The sequence below is a fragment of the Lathamus discolor genome, chromosome 2 (genome assembly GCF_037157495.1).
Source record: "Lathamus discolor isolate bLatDis1 chromosome 2, bLatDis1.hap1, whole genome shotgun sequence".
NCBI lineage: Eukaryota > Metazoa > Chordata > Aves > Psittaciformes > Psittacidae > Lathamus > Lathamus discolor.
In genome coordinates, this window is record NC_088885.1 from 148,851,972 (window position 1) to 148,871,008 (window position 19,037).

The 19,037-nt window shown below is 45.2% G+C and overlaps 3 protein-coding genes across 14 annotated transcripts in view; 1 reads left to right on the plus strand and 2 right to left on the minus strand.

The window, feature by feature from the left end:
- The window catches only part of TATDN1 (TatD DNase domain containing 1), a 16,730-nt gene extending 10,089 nt beyond the window's left edge, over nucleotides 1-6,641 (minus strand). For both annotated transcript variants that reach the window (XM_065668939.1, XM_065668938.1), the window contains exons 1-6: nucleotides 6,389-6,641; nucleotides 5,110-5,175; nucleotides 4,448-4,497; nucleotides 2,376-2,439; nucleotides 1,077-1,220; nucleotides 935-977 (exon numbers count right to left, since the gene is read on the minus strand). In XM_065668939.1, coding sequence (XP_065525011.1) covers nucleotides 935-977; nucleotides 1,077-1,220; nucleotides 2,376-2,439; nucleotides 4,448-4,497; nucleotides 5,110-5,175; nucleotides 6,389-6,410 — 389 coding nt within the window. In that variant the 5' untranslated portion in view covers nucleotides 6,411-6,641. The remainder of the gene's footprint in view (nucleotides 1-934; nucleotides 978-1,076; nucleotides 1,221-2,375; nucleotides 2,440-4,447; nucleotides 4,498-5,109; nucleotides 5,176-6,388) is intronic.
- Nucleotides 6,507-11,558, plus strand: NDUFB9 (NADH:ubiquinone oxidoreductase subunit B9). Its single transcript, XM_065668941.1, has 4 exons — nucleotides 6,507-6,637; nucleotides 7,518-7,710; nucleotides 10,207-10,320; nucleotides 11,311-11,558. Exons 1-4 carry the CDS (start codon nucleotides 6,552-6,554, stop codon nucleotides 11,440-11,442), a joined length of 525 nt encoding a protein of 174 aa, XP_065525013.1. The 5' UTR covers nucleotides 6,507-6,551; the 3' UTR covers nucleotides 11,443-11,558.
- A 1,484-nt stretch (nucleotides 11,559-13,042) lies between these two features.
- Nucleotides 13,043-19,037, minus strand: part of MTSS1 (MTSS I-BAR domain containing 1) — a 126,770-nt gene continuing 120,775 nt past the window's right edge. For 8 of the 11 annotated variants that reach the window (XM_065668927.1, XM_065668936.1, XM_065668935.1 and 5 more), the window contains 3 exons: nucleotides 18,209-18,373; nucleotides 17,427-17,589; nucleotides 13,043-16,011 (listed from right to left, as the gene is read on the minus strand). In XM_065668927.1, coding sequence (XP_065524999.1) covers nucleotides 15,314-16,011; nucleotides 17,427-17,589; nucleotides 18,209-18,373 — 1,026 coding nt within the window. In that variant the 3' untranslated portion in view covers nucleotides 13,043-15,313. The remainder of the gene's footprint in view (nucleotides 16,012-17,426; nucleotides 17,590-18,208; nucleotides 18,374-19,037) is intronic. The other 3 variants (XM_065668932.1, XM_065668931.1, XM_065668926.1) reach the window with 3 other exon arrangements.

Here is a 19,037-nt window from a genome sequence, read left to right on the forward strand (position 1 = left end):
ACAGAAAAGAAACAGGTTATGCTCCAAGATGTGCTTTGCTGAACTTTGTGTACACTGATTTCTGCCAGGAACAGAAGGTCTGGCCACTTTGCTGGATATTTTACTGTACGACTGTAACATTACAAAGAAATTAACTCTACCTACTGCTAACATGTGGCAATTAGAGAAAAATATACAACCAAGCACTGCCCCCCAGTGACTGACTCACTTAGGGCAGTATAATTAATCTTGAATTTATCACTTCTATCTTTCAGACAGTTCCCTCTGTAGACAGAGGTTCTCAGTACAAGAACAGAAGCTGATCTGGGGGCTGTGCTTGCTTCTTTTCATTCTGTATCTACATTGCATATATTACTTGACAGATCTCTCCAGCTCCCAAAATCACCTTTATCACCACCTCTCAATGACATGCTCCCAGCTAAGACCACCCCTACCTGATTTTTCTTCACTGCTGACTTATCCTTTTGACAGTGCTGTTCCCTTCCCTGTGCTTTTCACTCAACAACCCAATTCTTCTCTCACACACTACACTTAGGTTATTTTCACAGAAACACAGAATGGTTGAGTTTGGAAGGAACCACTGCAGCTTATCTGGCCCCACCTCAAACAGGGAAATTTTCCCCATGACTTCCTAAGTATTCTCGATTATTAGCAAGAATTAACCTCTGTCACACAGAGAAATCTACGAATTTTGATTAATTTAACAGAAAAAGGCACGTTGAATCAGCACCAGACAGGTAACAACATCTAACACACAGCACTACTTGAATGTAGGCATCCTTCTTTCAAAGTCCCAGTTCTACCATAAAACCCTATCACCAACCCTGCCAATTGCAAGTGCACACCTGCCAAAATGTTACATGGTAGAATACAAGAGAGAAAGCACTCCTGAAAATCAATACAAGTCAATGTATAGTCATCAAAAGTTTCTTACTTGAGTTGGACGTCCTTTGGGCAAAATTCTAATCTATCAAAATCTACAAATAGAAAGAACACAAAACCCCAGTTAGTGTTTTAGGATTGTTTTAATACATGTCTAGAAAAACAAATACTTTACTTACTGAGCTAGCACTTACCCAAGCCACATTCTCCAACTGCTATCACCTTTGTCTTGTTTTCTTCAATCAGATCTTTTAATTCCGATAAATACTGTTCAGAACCACTCTGCTCAAATTCTCCACAGCGGGTTGGATGACAGCCAACTGTACTGTAAAACACATCTACAGCAAGACAGTATTAGGTTTTAAGGATGAATAAATAAATATATAAAGTATAGACAGTATCTGTGTCTGGACTTTTACTGCTCATCATTTTAAATGAAAATTCCCTTTGAACATCTTTATCTTGGTGGTGATTTTATTAGACAGTATCTCTAGTGGGGCTGTGTGGATTTTTAGTACACATTATTTAGTATCCTCCCAATAGGGCAACTCAAAGCTGAATTATTCTGGTGGAGCAACCCTCAATAAATCATACAATTGTTGAGGTTGGAAGAGACCTCTTGAGATCTAGAAATAAGTCTCATTCATAATGCTTCAGGTTATCCTCAGCTGGAAGATTTGCAGCCATCATGCCATTTCCTTGTGTGCCCTACGTTAGCTGTTACAGAATTCCACAAACATCCAGCCTGATTTACCAAAGTATCTAATCTCAATTTCTTAGTGTCAAAAGGAACATTTCTGCTAAGTACCTTTACGAAGAATGTAAAAGAACAGGGGGAGGAAATGACTGGATAAGGCCCCGGCAACTTGACCTAATACTAAAGCTAGCCTTGCTTTGATGGAAGTGGGGAAGTTGATTGGATACAACCAAATTACCTCCTCAGGTTCATTCCAACCAACATTATTCTATGGTTCTTTTCATAAATAGTACCTTAACATGAGTTTTAGTTCAAATACATATTTTAAGTAATTGGTGGAATGGTATTTGCCTAAGGAAAAAAGGAGAGATGCATTCCTTTCCACAGCAAGAAAAGGAGAGGCAAGAGAAGCATGAAGACACCTCTCTTGTTCAAGCTGGTCATGGCAGATTGGCAAGTAAAAACCAAACAAAACCCCACCAAAACCATACATTCCACACAGCTTATTTCTAGAAGACTGCCTTGGAACAAAATTTTTATTCCAGAAATTCCCTGCAACTTCTTTTTTTACCTAGAAATAGAAATTGCAGGAATGAAGGATTCCTTCCAACAGCCAGGGATCTAAAGAGCGACATACAGCCACTCCCACACAAGGCATTCAGCCCATTCTGAAATAAGAGTTTCCCATTTTACTCTGAGATTCTGGAAACACCTCCAGGGATGGGTCCTTTTCAACTCTTAATTCCAAGAGAGAAGGTTCTATTTTTGACTGACAATCAAGTTTAAAGTGAAATACCATTTGTCTGTGCCAGCTGCAATGCATCTTTACTGTCTTGTAGACTCCCACCTGTAATCAAAAACTTGGTAGAAGAAAAGTACTGTCAGTGAGTATGTTCTTCTGTGAACATCAAACAGACTGCTTAAGAAAACACTCGTATGTAAGTAAGAATCTAGACAGAGAACATCAAAAGACAATTACTAATGTATATATAACAATTGCATAAATCAGTAACAAACCCCAGGGGTCCTCAGGAGGTAATAAATACACTGGCTATCAAAACCTCATTTTTTTTTTAATCAAATTATCTTCTACACTAAGTATTTAAACCATTAAAGGAGTAAAATACTTTTATTTGCAGCAACAGCTTCAGTAGACAACAACTCAAACTTTATTTGCATTCAAGAAATGACACTCTGAAACATTCCCTCTGTCTTACAGGTGGAGAAACTAAAAACTCACAAACTCCCATAACAAGACATGAGCAAGCAGATAAACCAAGGACTTTCTATCAGAGTCAGGCTTACAAATTTAAGAGTTTCTGGCTCTGATCTTTTATTTTTACCTTAAGATCAAATGCTATTACACCAGAACTGTTGCTTACAGTGATTTTTGAACCACCACTTGCAGAATCTTGCACCCGAAGTACTAACGAATTGTGACTACACTGCTTCTGGACAACTCTTATCCCTACACATACTATACACCAGACAGGTCAGCACTACTGATAAACATATCCCAGCACTATCACCAGTAAACTAAGTTAAGCTGAAACTGGCTCAGTGTACATACAGCACAGGGCAAAACTTTACAAAACATTACCATAAATCAGCACCTATATGGAAGAATAGAAGGATTTTCAAAAGAACAGATTAAGCTTCTAAACAAGTAGAAACAATGTGGGATAGAATAGGCTTCTCACACCATAGAGGCCAGTAGCAAGACTGAAACCAGCTAAGGACAGGGAACTCCAGAATTCCATTTCTGAATCTCATGTGCCTCTTGAAAAAGTTATGCAGCTGATCCGTTTTTGATGGTGGTATTGAGAGTAAACAGTACTTAACACATACAAACACAGTAAAAGTGTGTCTGCATCTGCTACAGTGTGGGAACTTCTTTTTTTTTGTTTGCTTTCCTGTTTATTTCCTACCTGAAATTTCTGGTTTTCCTATCTGAAAGACTTCTCTTTACAGAGGAGTCTTTCAGCATCTTCCGAGACCCCTGTTCCTCTTCTAGAGGAAGGTTTATTTCTAACTCACCAGCCTTATTAGTGCCATAGAACACTTTGTGACATTGTATGTTGTATTCTGCTGTAATTCATACTTTTGTCTTGACAATTCATTCAGTTCAGAGAGAGATACAGGCAGGCTGGACCACTGTGACTGCAGGAGTGTGGTACACTGCTGAAAACACTACTTTTCAGCTAAGAGTAACCAACCTGCTCATAATGCTGATGGTTTAATATACATAGGACAGTATTTACTAGCAAACATTCACAGGTCTCAACTGTTTAGAGTTTATGGGCACTCCCAGCTCTTCTGCAGTTACCCATTTCCATTACATATAGAAACATCTGAAGGATTTCAATCAGAAGACTTTTTCAGCTTTGATCTATAGCAGTAACTGCTGAGTAAGAGTATCACATAGGATACAAGGCGAAAAGAATCATAGAATAGTTAGGGTTGGAAAGGACCTCAAGATCATCTAGTTCCAACCCCCCTGCCATGGGCAGGGACACCTCACACTAAACCATCCCACCCAAGGCTTCATGGCTGTCTATAATACAACTAGCACAGAAAATTACATTAGTTGATTGCAGAAGGTCAGAGGAGAACACCTATGATGAAGCTGTACAAAAGGAATTCTACATACATGTCATACCACTGAGCTTAAATAATCAGCATGTAATTATCTCTGCAAATGAAAGACAACGCTCTGCACAGAACACTTCTGCTTCATGCTATTGAAGAAAGTTACCGCATTTTCCACTGCAAGGTCTAGAAACATTTGGTTGCATAGGGGAGCACTGAAGACCCAAAGTATTATAAAGCAGTTTAAAATATTAAAGAAAGTTTATTATAAGAAATCACCTTTTTCACACCAACTTTGACTGCTCTCTCCACCACATCCAAAAAGTCATCTGTGAAAGTTCACAAAAATGTCATCAATTGACCTGAAAGTTTAACAGCATAATTAACTACTTTTCAACTAAAAAACACTTTCATGCACCCAAAATGCCAATCATAAAGAATCTTTAAACCACATTTGATTGGTCTTGAGAAGACAGTAACAAAATGCCATAACTGAAGCTCCAATTTAAATCCAAGAAGTCAATGGAAGCTTTTCCATATACTTTAGGAGTCTGTCTGGCTTTACATCTGTATCTACAGGCCATGAGAGCAATAAAGAGGATGTTATAATTAGTAACTATGATTCAGCAATGCTTTGATAGTTTATTGCTCACAGTTCTCAAGATTTTTCCAAGCAACCCTAATATAAACAGATCAGAATTGTCCACTTTGCTCTAAAATCCACGTTACCTCTACAACAGCTTAACAGCAATTAAGAGAATGTGTTTTGCTCAATCACCTAACTTATTTTGTCTGGCGTTCTTCTTCAAGCCTAGAGTAAACAAGCATCTAGTTCTTGAGGAGAGAACAACCCCAACCCTCTAACCTCACATTCTGACATTAAAAGGTTCTATTTTAACGAGAGAGATCCTGTGTTTAAGCAGGTACAAAGAAACGTTTACCTTGATGTTTCTGTGTTCCCCTGTAGATTCCTCTGAACATAGGATCTGTCAGATTAATACCAATATCTATGAAAAAAAAAAGGATAGCAATTTGATGTTATGGTCACTCTACACGTACACAAGTTTGATACTATAGGAAAATTCCCTCAAGAACCAGCCACTGGAATAATCCCCACAGGGAAGTGGTGGATTCCCCAACATTGAATGCTTAAGATTTGGCTGGACAGGGTGCTAGGACATCTAGTCTAGGTCATGCTTTGCCTGGAAAGATTCACAGAAATCACGGAATCAACTAGATAGAAAAAGACCTTTAAGATCATCAAATCAGATTGGACCAGATGATCCCTGAGGTCCCTTCCAGCCTGGTACTGTATGATTTTATTCTGAGCACCGCCCAACTAGGGAAGACAATGGAAAGTGTATCTTAACCCGAACTATCACAGGCCATATAAAGCTAAGTGACTTCGTAAGGGAAGGGAAAGTGCAGCACCTTGCATACACCTGACCTTCACTCAGCAGGAGCAGCAGCAGCCTGCCGCACAAAAGCTGCCCGTTCTCCCCTCTTCTGCCCAGGACACCCAGTGTGAGCAGCACCAGGGACACCTGCAATGCAGTCACCGGCCTGAGCTCCTCCAGCCCCTTCTCTCTTGGCCTCTAAGGCTTCCCCCGGGCTGCAGCCTCCCCGAGCAGGGCTGTAGCCTGGAATCAGGCACCCCCACCTCTGCAGCTGCCACAGCCACCTTTGTGGAGCGGTTTCTAGCGGGCAGGGAAACGTCCCCGTATTCGGCTTTTCAGCCACGCGTAAAAAACTTCAGCCTGAACCGACCTTCTGAAGTTATTTACGTATTTCCTGTCTCATTCCTAAAGAACATTTTCACCCAACTCCATGCAACTAGGAACAACCACAACTAACGTGCCAATGCGAAAAGGGAGTGCGGGGTACCCAGAAGCTCACGGATAACAGAGGAGCCACAGAGCAGCCCCTCAGTGCCCTGCGATGGCAGAACCGCTCTCAAACACCTCTGGTAAGCTCAAAGCCAGCCCGGAGACACCGAGACGGACTGCAGGCGGCGACCAGCCCCGCACGGCGGGCAGCCAGGTCACCGCAGCGGGACCCGCCGCCGCGCTCGGCCCCTCACGGAGCGGAGCGGCGGGCACAGGCGGGGGCTAACAGCCCGATACGGGCCAAGGTACGGAGGGACCCGGGGCGAGGCAACCAGCCCGGCGAGGGGCACAGACCCGGGCACAGACCCTTCATCCCGCCCCGCTCTCCCCTCACCGATGAACTTGGCTCGACTCATGGCGGCAGCTCCGGTCCAGACGGCGGCGGCGGCTGAGGCGCGGCGTCCTCCGCGTTCCCGTCACCCCCCGCGCGGAGGCGGCGGTGTCCTCCGCCTTCCCGCCATTCCCCGCGCGCGAAGGTGAGGGGGAGGGCAGGCAAGATGGCGGCGTACCTGACGCACCAGCAGAAGGTGCTGCGGCTGTACAAGAAATCCCTGCGGCACCTCGAGTCCTGGTGCATCCACCGGTGCGTGAGGCGAGAAGGGGCGTGCGATGAGGGGGGCTGTCCTTCCTAGGAGCGGCCGGCCTCTCGGGCCTGGGTGGGGCGGAGCGGGGAGGTTACCTGCCGAAACGGGGCTTTGGGCTTGACAGGGGTTTTGTTCTCTTCCCTTGCCCCAGGGGTGAGGAGAAAGCCTTTAGGATCACTACAGGAAAGGGTTATGTGGGAACAGGAGCTCCTCAGGGGCTCCTGGTGATGCCCAATGAAGTCAGTATTTCATTGTATATAGAGGCTTAGACATGGACAAGGCACGCAACAAGAGGGCCAGATGCCTTTTCTCGAATCATTGTTGGCCTTCCTCCTGTTGTTAAGGCCTGAGAAAGTTGCTAGAGGAGCCTGTCAGGGTAGGAAGTGAGCCCAAACAAGAACATGCAGTTAATTGCAAGACTGAATGCATTCCAGTGTCTTTAACTAACGGGTTTCCATAAAAGGGTAAACTGAGCAAGGGTATTTCTCCCCAAATGACCGTGATGACCCTCGGAGACCACTCCTCAAATTCACAGTGCCACGGCCTCATCTACCCAAATTAGCATAAGCAGTGAGGAACTGGGTGGGCGTTTTGTGGAGTTACAATGACTATGTATGTAATGAAGCTATATAAATTGTGAACTGTCTCTTCTCACTGCATGTGACAGGCAGGGCAATCCATCATGCACCTGGTACCGTAATAAAGTCATATTGGTTTCTAACCTGTCACTCTAGTTGGAGAGTTTATTCCCTGTATTGGTGACACTGCTCAAACCCTGTCTTTGCACAGGGGTGATGGGCGATGATGCTAAGCTTTGGTTTTGCATGTGGTCCATGTTCTCCTCCACTGTACCTCACTGCGCTTAATCTCTGTCCATAGAGACAAGTACCGCTACTTTGCCGTGCTCCTGAGGGACCGGTTTGATAAGAACAAGGATGTGAAGGATATGGTGAAAGCTACGGAGCTGCTGATGGCAGGCGAGGAGGAGTTCTGGGCAAACCAGCATCCACAGCCATACATCTTCCCTGACTCCCCTGGGGGCACTTCCTATGAGAGATACGAGTGTTACAAGGTGAGGTGACCTGTGAGATGGGGAGTTACTGTGCTTCCATTGTGCTTGTGGTGAATGTAAAGTGAGGGCTTTAATTGGGCAGCCACAGGCTGCAGCTGGACTCGGCAGTATCATTACTGTCATAGCTCACAGCTGCTGAACATCTTGCTGCTGGCATGGTGAAAGCTGTCCTGCTTGTCTGATGCTTGAAAATGGAGTCTGTCGGTCTGTCTGAGCACCACTAGCTTCTCTTTGCCCTGTACTTGACGCTGGTGAGGCCGCACCTTAGACTCTGTGTTCAGTTCTGGGCCCCTCACTACAAGACAGACATTGAGGTGCTGGGGCAGGTCCAGAGAAGGGCAGTGAAGCTGGTGAATGGCCTGGGGAATAAGTCTTATGAGGAATGGCCGAGGGACGTGGGGTTGTTTAGTCTGGAGAAGAGGAGGCTTAGGGGGAACCTTATTGCTGTCTGCAGCTGCCTGAGAGGAGGATGTAGGGAGGTGGGGGTTGGTCTCCTCTCCCAGTAACAAGTGATAAGAGAGGAGGAAATGGCCTCAAGATGCACCAAGGGACGTTTAGACTGGATATTAGGAAAAACTTCTTCAAGGTGAGGGTGCTCAGGCATTGGAACAGGCTGCCCAGGGCAGTGGTGGAATCACCGACCCTGGAAGTGTTGAAAAACCACGTAGATAAGGCCCTCAGTGACATGGGTTAATGGTGGCCCTCGCAGTCCTGGGGTAAAGGCTGGACTTCAGGATCTTAAATGTCTTTTCCAGCCTAGTTGATGCAATGATTCTGTAATCATCTGCTCTTTTGCCATTGCTCTGCAGTGGATCAGGCAGGCATGGTGAAAGAGTTGGAGCTGAGCTGTGAGAAGAAAGTGTGCTACCCATTGTGGGGCCATACGGGCACAGCCCTGGTTTCTCTCTGGTCATGTCAGATGTCACCTTGGCTGTTGGGGGCTTCTATTCACTCAGCCTTGTCTTTCTTCCAGCATTTTGAGTAATTGTACCAATTACCATTCCTCTTCACGTGCTGTAGAGCCAGAGGAGTATTTGTGCGTCACTATGTGGTAGGCAGTATGTCTAAAAATAGGAGCCATATTTTTGGAATCCAAAGCACTTCTAGGGGCTTGCTTTCCCCCCTAGATTGTTTTATTTAGGAACAAAGAAACAAGTTTTGTAGAAGACCACAGGGTTTTTGCTTTGTTTGCATTGTCTCTCTTAATGCATTGCAAAAAGTTAATAGTAACCTAGAGAGCGCATGTACCCATTTTCTGTCTAATTTGAATTATGTGCTGACACAAGACTAGATCTGAGCAGATCTTTGTGCATAAGAAGCCACGTAAAAGGAAGGATCTGACGCAGATTGATCAGAGGCAGAAAAAAAAACATATGAGTGAAAAGGGAAGAGAAGGACTTAAGCTTATGCCAAGGTCATGGGCTTTAGTAGATGTAACAGAGACTCTCTATTCTACTCAATTTTCTGTATCAGAAAAAAAGGCCAGTTGAGCAATAAATGGTTAGGATTGGTCTTCATATAGAAATACAAACTGGTTTATGTTCTCTTTTCTTTGTCCTGTGTGATATGCTAAAATTGTCCTTTAGCAAAATGGCTGTCACAAGGATTTGGCTTGTTGATACATCAGTGAGTGTCTGTTGTGAAGCTGCTGTAAAATGTGATTTTCACATCTTGGGCTGTTTGGATTTAAGTGTTGTTTGGTGTGTGTGGATTTTCTGTTAGTTTATTAGCAGCAGCTCTGCTATTTCTGTTCAGTCAAAGGTTTACTCAGTGGTAAGAATCACAACAGGAAACTGGAAGTGTAAATGTCAGTATGTGAATGGTAGTATTGGGGTAATGTCGTTTTTTTTTTTTTTTTTTTAAGAATTGGGGTTTTTGGTGGGGTTTCATTTTGTTTTTTAATCCAAATTCTGTCTTTAAAATGTTCACATTTAGTGATACACTGCTGCAGAATCTTAAGCTTTGCTTTCATTCTTGACCGACATTTTAGAGGTCAGACCATTACCAAGCTCTTAAAGGCCACTCATTTCTTTGGAGTTGTAGGCAAGCAGAAATGAGCTGTTAAGGTTCTGTCTCTCACAAATCAATTAGCAGTTGGAGAAAAGGCTCTTTCCAACCTGCTGCCTTTGGGAGAAGGAAGAGAGAAAGGAAGATCTTCTCTTCCACCAGATGGAATTATTGTGAGAGCTATAAATAGTTAACAGAGATGGCCTGGGACTTGTCTTAAGGATGCTGTGATTTAAGCAAGTCATTGTGATGTCTTCCTATTCCTTGAAATAATATGTGAAACAAAGATTTTAAGTGCTCACCTCTGTCATATTGTGCCTTGAGACTATCAACAGTCAGTTGGCTCTAAATGTTTTTATATAGTACTGTATTTCCTGTATTTTGTTTAATACTAGCTTCAGTGATGGCGTTTAGTTCTTTTGTGTGTGTGTACTATATATGATTTCATATATAAAAGTAATATATATAAATTATATTGTTCTTTAACAGCTCCCTGAATGGGTCTTGGATTACTGGCATCCATCTGAGAAGGCAATGTATCCTGACTACTTTGCCAAACGAGAGCAATGGAAGAAGCTGCAGCGGGAGAGCTGGGATAAAGAGGTCAGTGCTTGCTCAGTTCAAAGTAGAACCTCTTCAGCACACAAGTATTTTGTGTGACATCTGATGTCTTCTTGGCAAAAATATCCAATGCCTACTGCAGTCCCACTTACACTCTGCTTTGTTAGAACCCCTGTCAGTGGGAAACATGGACTCAACCTAAAATGCCTACACAAGGATCTCAACAGTTACAGCTTCTTAAAGGCTGTGGAGGGAATTTGAAGTTAAAAGCTAAAGCTGCCACTGTGTTTAACTTACTGCAGGGCTGTTGTAGCAGTTTTGCTAAAAGAAATTCCAAACTGGCATGAGAGGAGATTAATGACCAGAGAACTTCTCTTCTACTCCTGTGAAGCTCTGACACTTTCAGGTTGCACTTTGAAAGTGACCTACCACAGTGGGCATCAGGTGGGAATGGAGACTGATTTCTGGCCACCCTAAACTGAGATTCAGTTGAAAAACATGATGTTCTTGGAATAGTTCTTGAATTCAGCTGCAGGGAAACAGTTGGACTATGTGTGGTATGACAGAATTAACAGTCTCAGCCAGTGCTTGCACTGCTTCAAGAAACATCTGTTGAAAACACCTGAAGGGCTGTTGGTGGTGTACAGGAATAGAGGTCTCCTGTGGACTGCAGTGGAAGTTGTTCAGGACTTGTGATTACCTTTCAAAGATTTGTGATTAGCTTTCAAAGAGAATTGAGTCTGTGTAATGTAACATAGCAATGGTAGGCAGGAATTACATAAAAGTACTGAACTTTCAAGTAAAATTTCTCTTGTAAATCACCTTTTACTCTTAAAAATTCCTTCCTAATTAGTTAATATGAGCCTGCAGTGATTAATGACTAAGGGAATACTGGGAACCATGACACTTGAAGGTGTTACTGCTGGTTCTTCCCTTCTGAAAGAGGCCCCAGTTCTTGCTGCCTGGGCACTGAGCCCACATCATGGAAATGTTCATTTGAATACTGAAGCACTTCTCTGTCTTGTCTCCTAGCTTAAGCAGCTAGAAGAAGAAACTCCACCTGACGGTCCAAGAACTGAAGCTCTGCCTCCAGCTCGAAAGGAAGGGCATCTGCCCCCGCTGTGGTGGCAGTATGTTACAAGACCCCGTGAGATGCCCATGTAAAAGTATGATCTCATGTGAGCATTGAAGCAGTTTATCTTCTGTAGGCAGTTGACATGCCAGTGACTGCATGCTACTCCAATTAATACAAAATAAACCTGAATAATGTAACAAGATAAGGCATTTTGCTGATACACTGTTCTTCTGTAGCATGCGCACACTTTAGTTGCAGTTGTGCAGTGTAGAGGAGATGGCTGTTCGCATCTACACCATATACCTATGTACTGACGAGCCTGTGAAGAAGTTAGAGAGAGATGGGGATTGACACTATAACCCAGCCAAACCACCTTGATTTTTCCTTTAAAGTCTTCATGACTGCACTGGATCTGGCTGGGATGGAGTTAACCTTCCCCACAGCAGCCTTCACAGTGCTGGGTATCAGGAGCTAGGAAGGTGTTGAGAACACACCAGGTTTTGGCTACTGCTGAGCAGCGCTCCCCAGCATCAAGGCTGCCTCTCCAGCATCCTCCCTTACCCGTAGGCTGAGGGTAGGTAAGGTCTTCAGAGGGGACAGAGCCAGGAGAGCTGACCTCAACTGACCAGAGGCTGTGGGCTCCTTTCTCCACAGGACACAGGTCCTGCCAGAAGCCTCCTCCAGCAGGGGCTTCCCATGGGGTTACAGCCTCCTTCAGGCATCCCCTGCTCCAGTGTGGGGTCTTCCCTGGGCTGCAGGTGGAATCTGCTCCACCGTGGACCAACATGGGCTGCAGGGGCACAGCTGCCTCACCATGGGCTGCACCACAGGCTGCAGAGGAATCTGCTCTGGCACCTGGAGCATCTCCTGCTCTCTTCTGCACTGGCCTTGGTGTCTGCAGGGCTGTTTCTCACATATTCTCACTCCCTCTGGCTGCTGTTGCTCCTGCACAGGAACTTTTTCCCCTTGAATCTGTTATCCGAGAGGCACTACCACCATCTGCTTGGTCAGCAGCCGGTCCATCTTGGCACTGACTCTATGAGATACGGGGGAAGCTTCTGGCAGCTTCTCACCAAAGCAGCCCCTGTAACACCCTCTACAAAAACCTTGCCTTGCAAACCCCATAAACCCACAAATGGAAACCCCTGGACAAAAATTAATCTATGGCAGTGTCAAGGAAACACATGAGGCCACTATGTGGTAACTGGAAGTGGGAACAATGTCCTTCCTCTCTACCTTTGCTCCTGAGAAAGCTGAACAGAAGGAAGTCCTCAGTCACTCAAGCCTGTGGGAGATGGCACTGGTGCTGTGCTTGGCAGATTCTGGCTGTACGCATGGGCTGTGCTGACAACAGCAATCTTCCTCCTCTCACAAAGGAACTGCAGTCCAGAAGTGATGCAGATACACAAACGAGTGGAGCTACCTGTGCTTCCTGGCCAGGGAATAACGGAAGGGTACAGAAATGTCACCGGTTATTTAATGGGAATTTCCACTGTTGGCACTGTGCCTTTGTTCTGCTGCCACCCTTCAGCACACAGCAGTCAAACAGCCTCATGCACCTTTATTTACTTACTAATTCTCTGTTAGACACAGATGGAACCTGTGTGACCTTCGGAAGCCTGAGCAAGGACCCCACTGATCCCCAAAGCTCCAGAAGCAGGACGTCTTTCAAGAACCAAAATACAGAAGTTTTCCAGCAGTTCTTTATTTATAATGTAGGCTTAAGCAATCATTACAATGTAGAAGGGAGACACACTTACAGCAATTATTTATACCAGTTTAGAACAAAAACCTGCACAGGGAGAGCTCAACTCTCAGTACAAACTAGCAACTAAACCACAATAATTTACCATTAGAAACATTTTCTTTTTTAGCTGTGACACTGCTTTTACAATATGCAAAAACACAAACAATAGAACTATCCAAAGTGTTTTGTCACATTCTTTCTACATTGAATTTGGCAACATTTTATATTAAATTTTTACTGATTATACTAACGTTTAAGAACTAAACAAGTGAAAAGCTGTACTCGGGTACAGTTACATCCATTTATTCCAAAGGTTTAAATAACACTTTTAAACTATCGAGATTATCTCCTAGCAGTTTTTGTTTATGCAAAAACCATCTCTCGAAGCCTCATTTGCACAATGCATCAGCTACTGTCTCAAGGTTGGTGGGCTACACCACAGGCACTACTGTTCATTAGGTTCTGTAGTAAGGAGCTTGTTTTTCGAAGGAAGGAAGGTTTAGTTCATAGTTTCTAAGAATCATGCCTTTCTTTTTTTTTTTTTTTTTTGCTTTTTTGCTTTTAAGCCATAACAAAAAAACAAAAGGTTAGCAACCACAGCAGTGTAAAATGTTATATAGAACACAGTGACTACACAGTTACTACAAGTCTCACATCCAATGCAGTTATGTATTAAAGCATAAGAGGGTATGTAGGCAAGTCAACAGAAATCTGCAGAGCAGCTGGTGGAAACCAGCCCCTTGTGGGTGGTAGTTGGTGCAGTTCTAAACCACCCTGGGTACACCAGTGCCGTGTCCACCCTCCTGTGGGTCCGACTCAAATACGTCTTGCGCCCCAAGGTCTGCACATTTCTATCAGCTTTAGGAGACGGGTATCGCAGCAAGAACTTACTTTTACTTGAAGGAAAAAAGCCAACTCTTAATAATTCTATCAACAGTGTTCCAAAAAACACGACTTAAAAGTACAAAAAAAGAGGCTCTAGTGGTCAGGCTCCCCGTGTTATCAAAAGAAGAGTCTCTCTGCCCACCCCCCACCCCTCTCTCCCCTTTCTTTTCGGTAGTTAAGAAAAGCCAATCGTCAACTGCCATTTAAAAGGAGTTAAGAAAAACAAGCCCCTGTATTGGAAAGGAACATCCGCAGTTTGTTAGCTCAAAGCTGGTTACACCTGCCAAATTTGTCAGGGTCTCCTCAAAATACTTGGGCTTTGGAGGCCCAGCCTGCTGGGCACGGTCACAAAAAGGCATTTGGATAATGTCTAAGAACTCCCTGCTCACGGTTTAAAAAGGTTCTTTTGCACACGTGTAACTGCCTTAAGCCTGTCGTCCGTGTTTGTATTCAGTGAGAGGATGAGCGGAACAAAAGGTGGAGGTGGAAGAACCAAGCCTACGCAGGTCAGGCTGCATGCATGTGACTGAGAGTTGCTGCTGTGCAGTCCCAAAAAGAAACGTGGAAAAACCCCCGGTCGTTAAAACACCCCACAGAAACAAAACACTGCAATCCAGTATGGCTTATTCTGATGCATTTACCATGAAGCTACTAGTAATTAATCCTACTAGGCTACTCTTGTGCAACAGCATCTGCTATTTTGATGGCATCTCCCCCCCTCCCCACTACCCACCCCCCCCAAATACTCTACCAACTGCAGGTTTCTTCCTTGCATTATATATTGCTTTTATTGTCAATTTTCATTCCTGCTTTTCAGGCTTTATTTTCTTTAATACTTCAATGAGGATCTGTTCCTTACGGCTTAAACTTTAGAGGAAGTCCTCTTGGTTTGTTCTTTTTCAACCTCACTATCACAAGGCGCTCTACAAAAGCTTGCACAAAAGCCAAATTGTCATGAAATCCCTTTGCTGAAGTTTAACTACTCGACACTGTTTTTGTTTCTCCTATGATTTAAAACTTTACAAAGAGAGTTATAAAAAAGGTCAATGGGATTTGGCACCTTCAGAAAAAATCAGAAGTGTAACTTAGACCAAAAAAAAAACAAAAGCAGAAACAAAATCATTGATATTTACAAATTAAAACACCAGTGAAGATTATGTCTTACTACGCTCTTTCACCTTGTTTTCTCCTCTAGAGTACTTGCAGACTGTCTTGTTACCGAGTATCTTAAAAAACTCATTGATTACAGATTGGAATGGATAGAGACAAATTAACTTTCCTCACAGTTCCTTCTCGGTGGCTTTAGTACTCCGGCAGCTTCTCCGCTCCTAGGAAATACGAGGTGCCGAGCGATCGTTTGTGGTGGTCTTCTTCAGCTTGACGCCGCGCCGAATGGCGTTTAGCATATCCTCCCCTTGCGGGACGTCCCCAGGACTCAGCTCTCCGGGATCGAGCTCCGGCTGCCCCATGGGCGCCAGGGCACCGGCACCATCCCGGTCGCTTTCCTCACCCTCTCCCTCAGGAACCGCTTGCCTCTGCTCGTCGGCACCGCTCAGTTTCTGGCTGGACGGCGGAGGGTTGACGGATGCTTGTCCGCTCCATGAGGATGAGGGCATGCTGGTGACACCCTGCCCACCGTCTCCTGCTGCTGGAGACTCGGGGCTTTGCTCAGGACACTCTTCTGTCCCAGCGAGGGTGCCGGGCAGCCCTCCTGGGATATCGGGGACGGTCGGTGTTTTGACAGGAATCACTGGGGTCTTGATCGGGATGGGCCCTCCCCCGATGGTGCCGCGTCTGACCGAAGGCTTGGTGGAAGGGGTCCGTCTGATGGTGGCGACGCCAGGGGTGACGATGACCGGTCCAAGTGTGGTGGGCAGACCTGCGGTGGAAGCAGGACGCTTGGTTTGAAACATTCTGCGATAGGACTGGCTAATGTCGCTGTTTCTTGGGATGGTGGAGGATTTGTCAAACTCTTGTTGTTCTGCCTCCTGGTCACCACTCACAGAGAAATAATCATAATCTGAAACTGATGCCAAAAGACACGGTTAGGAACAAGCTGCAGAAGACAGCTCAGTCATCACAGAACCAGAGAATGGTTTGGGTTGGAAGGGACCTTAAAGATCACCCAGTTCCAACCCCCTCTGCCATGGGCAGGGACACCTTCCACTAGACCAGGTGTTCAAAGCCCTGTTCAACCTGGCCTTGAACATTGCCAGGGATGGGGTGTCAGTAAGTTTGAGGTGTGTATAACCAAAAAAGTATATACACCAAAAAAGCCTGGAGGCCAACAGCAATAAGGAGAGGTTTCACCTTTAGAAGGAAGGAAGCCTGAGATCCTGTGACCAGGATTCTCTGGCGCAGCTGAAGGCAGGCACTGCAGCAGGGTAACCCTGAGGCTGCAGGGTGCCCACATCTCTTGTGACAGAGAACAAGAACTGCACCACTCGGTGCCATCTCTAGAACTAATTAAGCAGCAAAGACTCCGTATTTGTTTGCAACACACTGATACCAAAACCAGCATTCTACATGCCATATGCTACCACTTGTGGATACAAATACTTAAACCAGTCAGTGACTAAGAAGTGTACTGTAGGCTGGGCACTATGGCTCAGGGGACTGTGTGCCAGTGATTTCAGCAGCAAATCTGCTTATTTGGCAAACAAGGTAAATCCCAGCTGTCAGCTCTGAAAACTCAGCCTCACCTTCAGTAAATGCATCGGGTTCCTTCTTTTCCATGCAACTGCTGAGCCAAGCTGGGCCCTCTACAAGCCCCACTGCCTCTTGTGGCTGCACAGCACCACCGACCTCAGCTGAGCAAACAAGGTGGTTGCTGAACCCCAAACACCAAACTCGGTACCTCTCAGCCTGCTGCTGGTTCTGAACCAGGGTACAAACCCCAACACCTTACTGCAGCTCCCCAGGTATGCCCGAGTTAAGGTCTCCAATGGATTCCTTTTCCAAATACAATATTTCTGCTTAGGTAGGAAATAAAAGGTCACAAAAGGAAACCGAGAGCAGATTCAGAGCACTGATGGAAGAAGAAAGCAAAGCTCATGAGTGCGTATTTGCTAAGACAATAGCCAGAAAGGACACTACTACCACAAGAAGGATGCAATACCAATGTCATTCCACTTTAACCATGAAATGTAATTCCAGCATCTTCTTTAAAATACTGGCATCCTTAAGCTGAAGCTCATTTTAGTAATGCACAAGAAAATAAGATCAGACTATGCAGCAATCCAGGTTTCTATTTAGTTAATAAATCCAGGCTGCGTTCCAACATGGAAAAACTTCACAGCAGCAATATTTGCCCTTCTCCCCAGACAGTGACCCAGTGAGCGCCAGCTGCTGGAATACAGCTCCTTGGCACCGCAGGGTGAGTGTATGATGGGCAGGGCGGGAATGCTCTGAAAGAGAACATCTCTTGGATAGATCCCATACCTTGGGATGGGATCGTGTCCTCTGAGCAGCACGGAGTTGTTGTCTGGGTGCTGTAGCCGCTGGAGCACTGCAGGGAATCCCGGCTGCTCCTCTGGGTGTCCAGCTGCAGGCCTCTCGTCAGAGCGAGCGCCAGCTCCTCGCAGGCCTCCATCTCCTCCCCCTGCTGGTTACACACAGGGAAGAGACTCGTTTTGTCTACAAGAGTGAGTCAGTCTTCACAGCTTTCGGCTGTCTCTCCTCCCCACGCAGAGCTTGTCACCAGCACAACCCACCAGGGCTGCGTCCAAACACTTACTAGGGCTTAGAAACATGAACTTCTTTGGACACGGTTGTTCTACAAATGCCAGTACACGATGGCACATTCTCTCATGCCTTTGTGACTTCCGCTCACCACACCAAAACCTCACCAGTATCGCTGGCCAGATAAACACATGCCAACATAGAATCACAGAATGGTTTGTGTTGGAAGGGACCTTAAAGCTCATCCAGTTCCAACCCCCTGCCATGGGCAGGGACACCTTCCACTAGAGCAGGTTGCTCCAAGCCCTGTCCAACCTGGCCTTGAACCCTGCAAGGGATGGGGCAGCCACTACTCTGGGCAACCTGTGCCAGCACCTCAGCACCCTCACGGTAAAGAATTTCTTCCTAATATCTAATCTAAATGTACCCTCTTCTAGTTTAAAGCCATCCCCCTTGTGCTGTCATTCCACATCAAGAAGTACTAGGAGCCAGCACATCCACCTCCTCTGCACCAAACAGTGTATCTGAAACCAGAGCGTCACCCTTGTGGCAGCCGACACCGTCATGCTCCGGGGTCTCTGGGCCTCCTCCGGGGGCACGGGGGGTCCGCTTGGAGCTCCTCCATTGACATCTGGCTCCCGCTTCTCCTTGCGACGCTGCAATGTGTTCACCATCGGTTGATCATACGGGCCTGGCTTGGCCCAGTCCTAAGGAAACGTGCTTGTTAGTGATAGCCTGCATCAGCAGCTGCTTTGATTACACACAAACTATGAACAAGGGCAGTTCTAGTGCAACAGGTTATGTATCAAACTGGACATGCCTTTCTGAATAAGGCCAGAAATAAATTAACTGTGAGATATTCACTTAGCAAACAAATCCCCCTTTGGTATCCCCTTTATCATTTCCTATTCTAGGTGTTCTTACATGAAGATATTTAACACTTTAGCACTTCAGTTTTCTCTAAATGAAATTCCGTTGTGTTAAAGCCTGTACTTTCAGAAATTCAAATGCAAAAATCACTGGCACACAGCAGAAAATATACATCTGTGCCCAATCAGTGGTGTAACTGTCCTAGATGGACACAAGTTCTGTATCACATGCTGTTGGGCACATCTTCAACTCTGAAAAATTAGGCTTGAACACATTTTTGATGCACATCAGAAGAGCAAGCTGCTCTGAGCAATCGCTCCGTTTACTTCCTAGCTGAAATCTAGTTTGTAATAGAGATGTGAACTGAAGAAAGACCTCACTGAACTACTGCTGCCAAATTTGAAACAGGAACTCCTCAGGCCACGAGGGCCGGGCTCACTCAGGGCTCTATTAAGCAAAGTCCTGAGGGTGTCCAGAAACCACACAAGAGCAGGACTGATC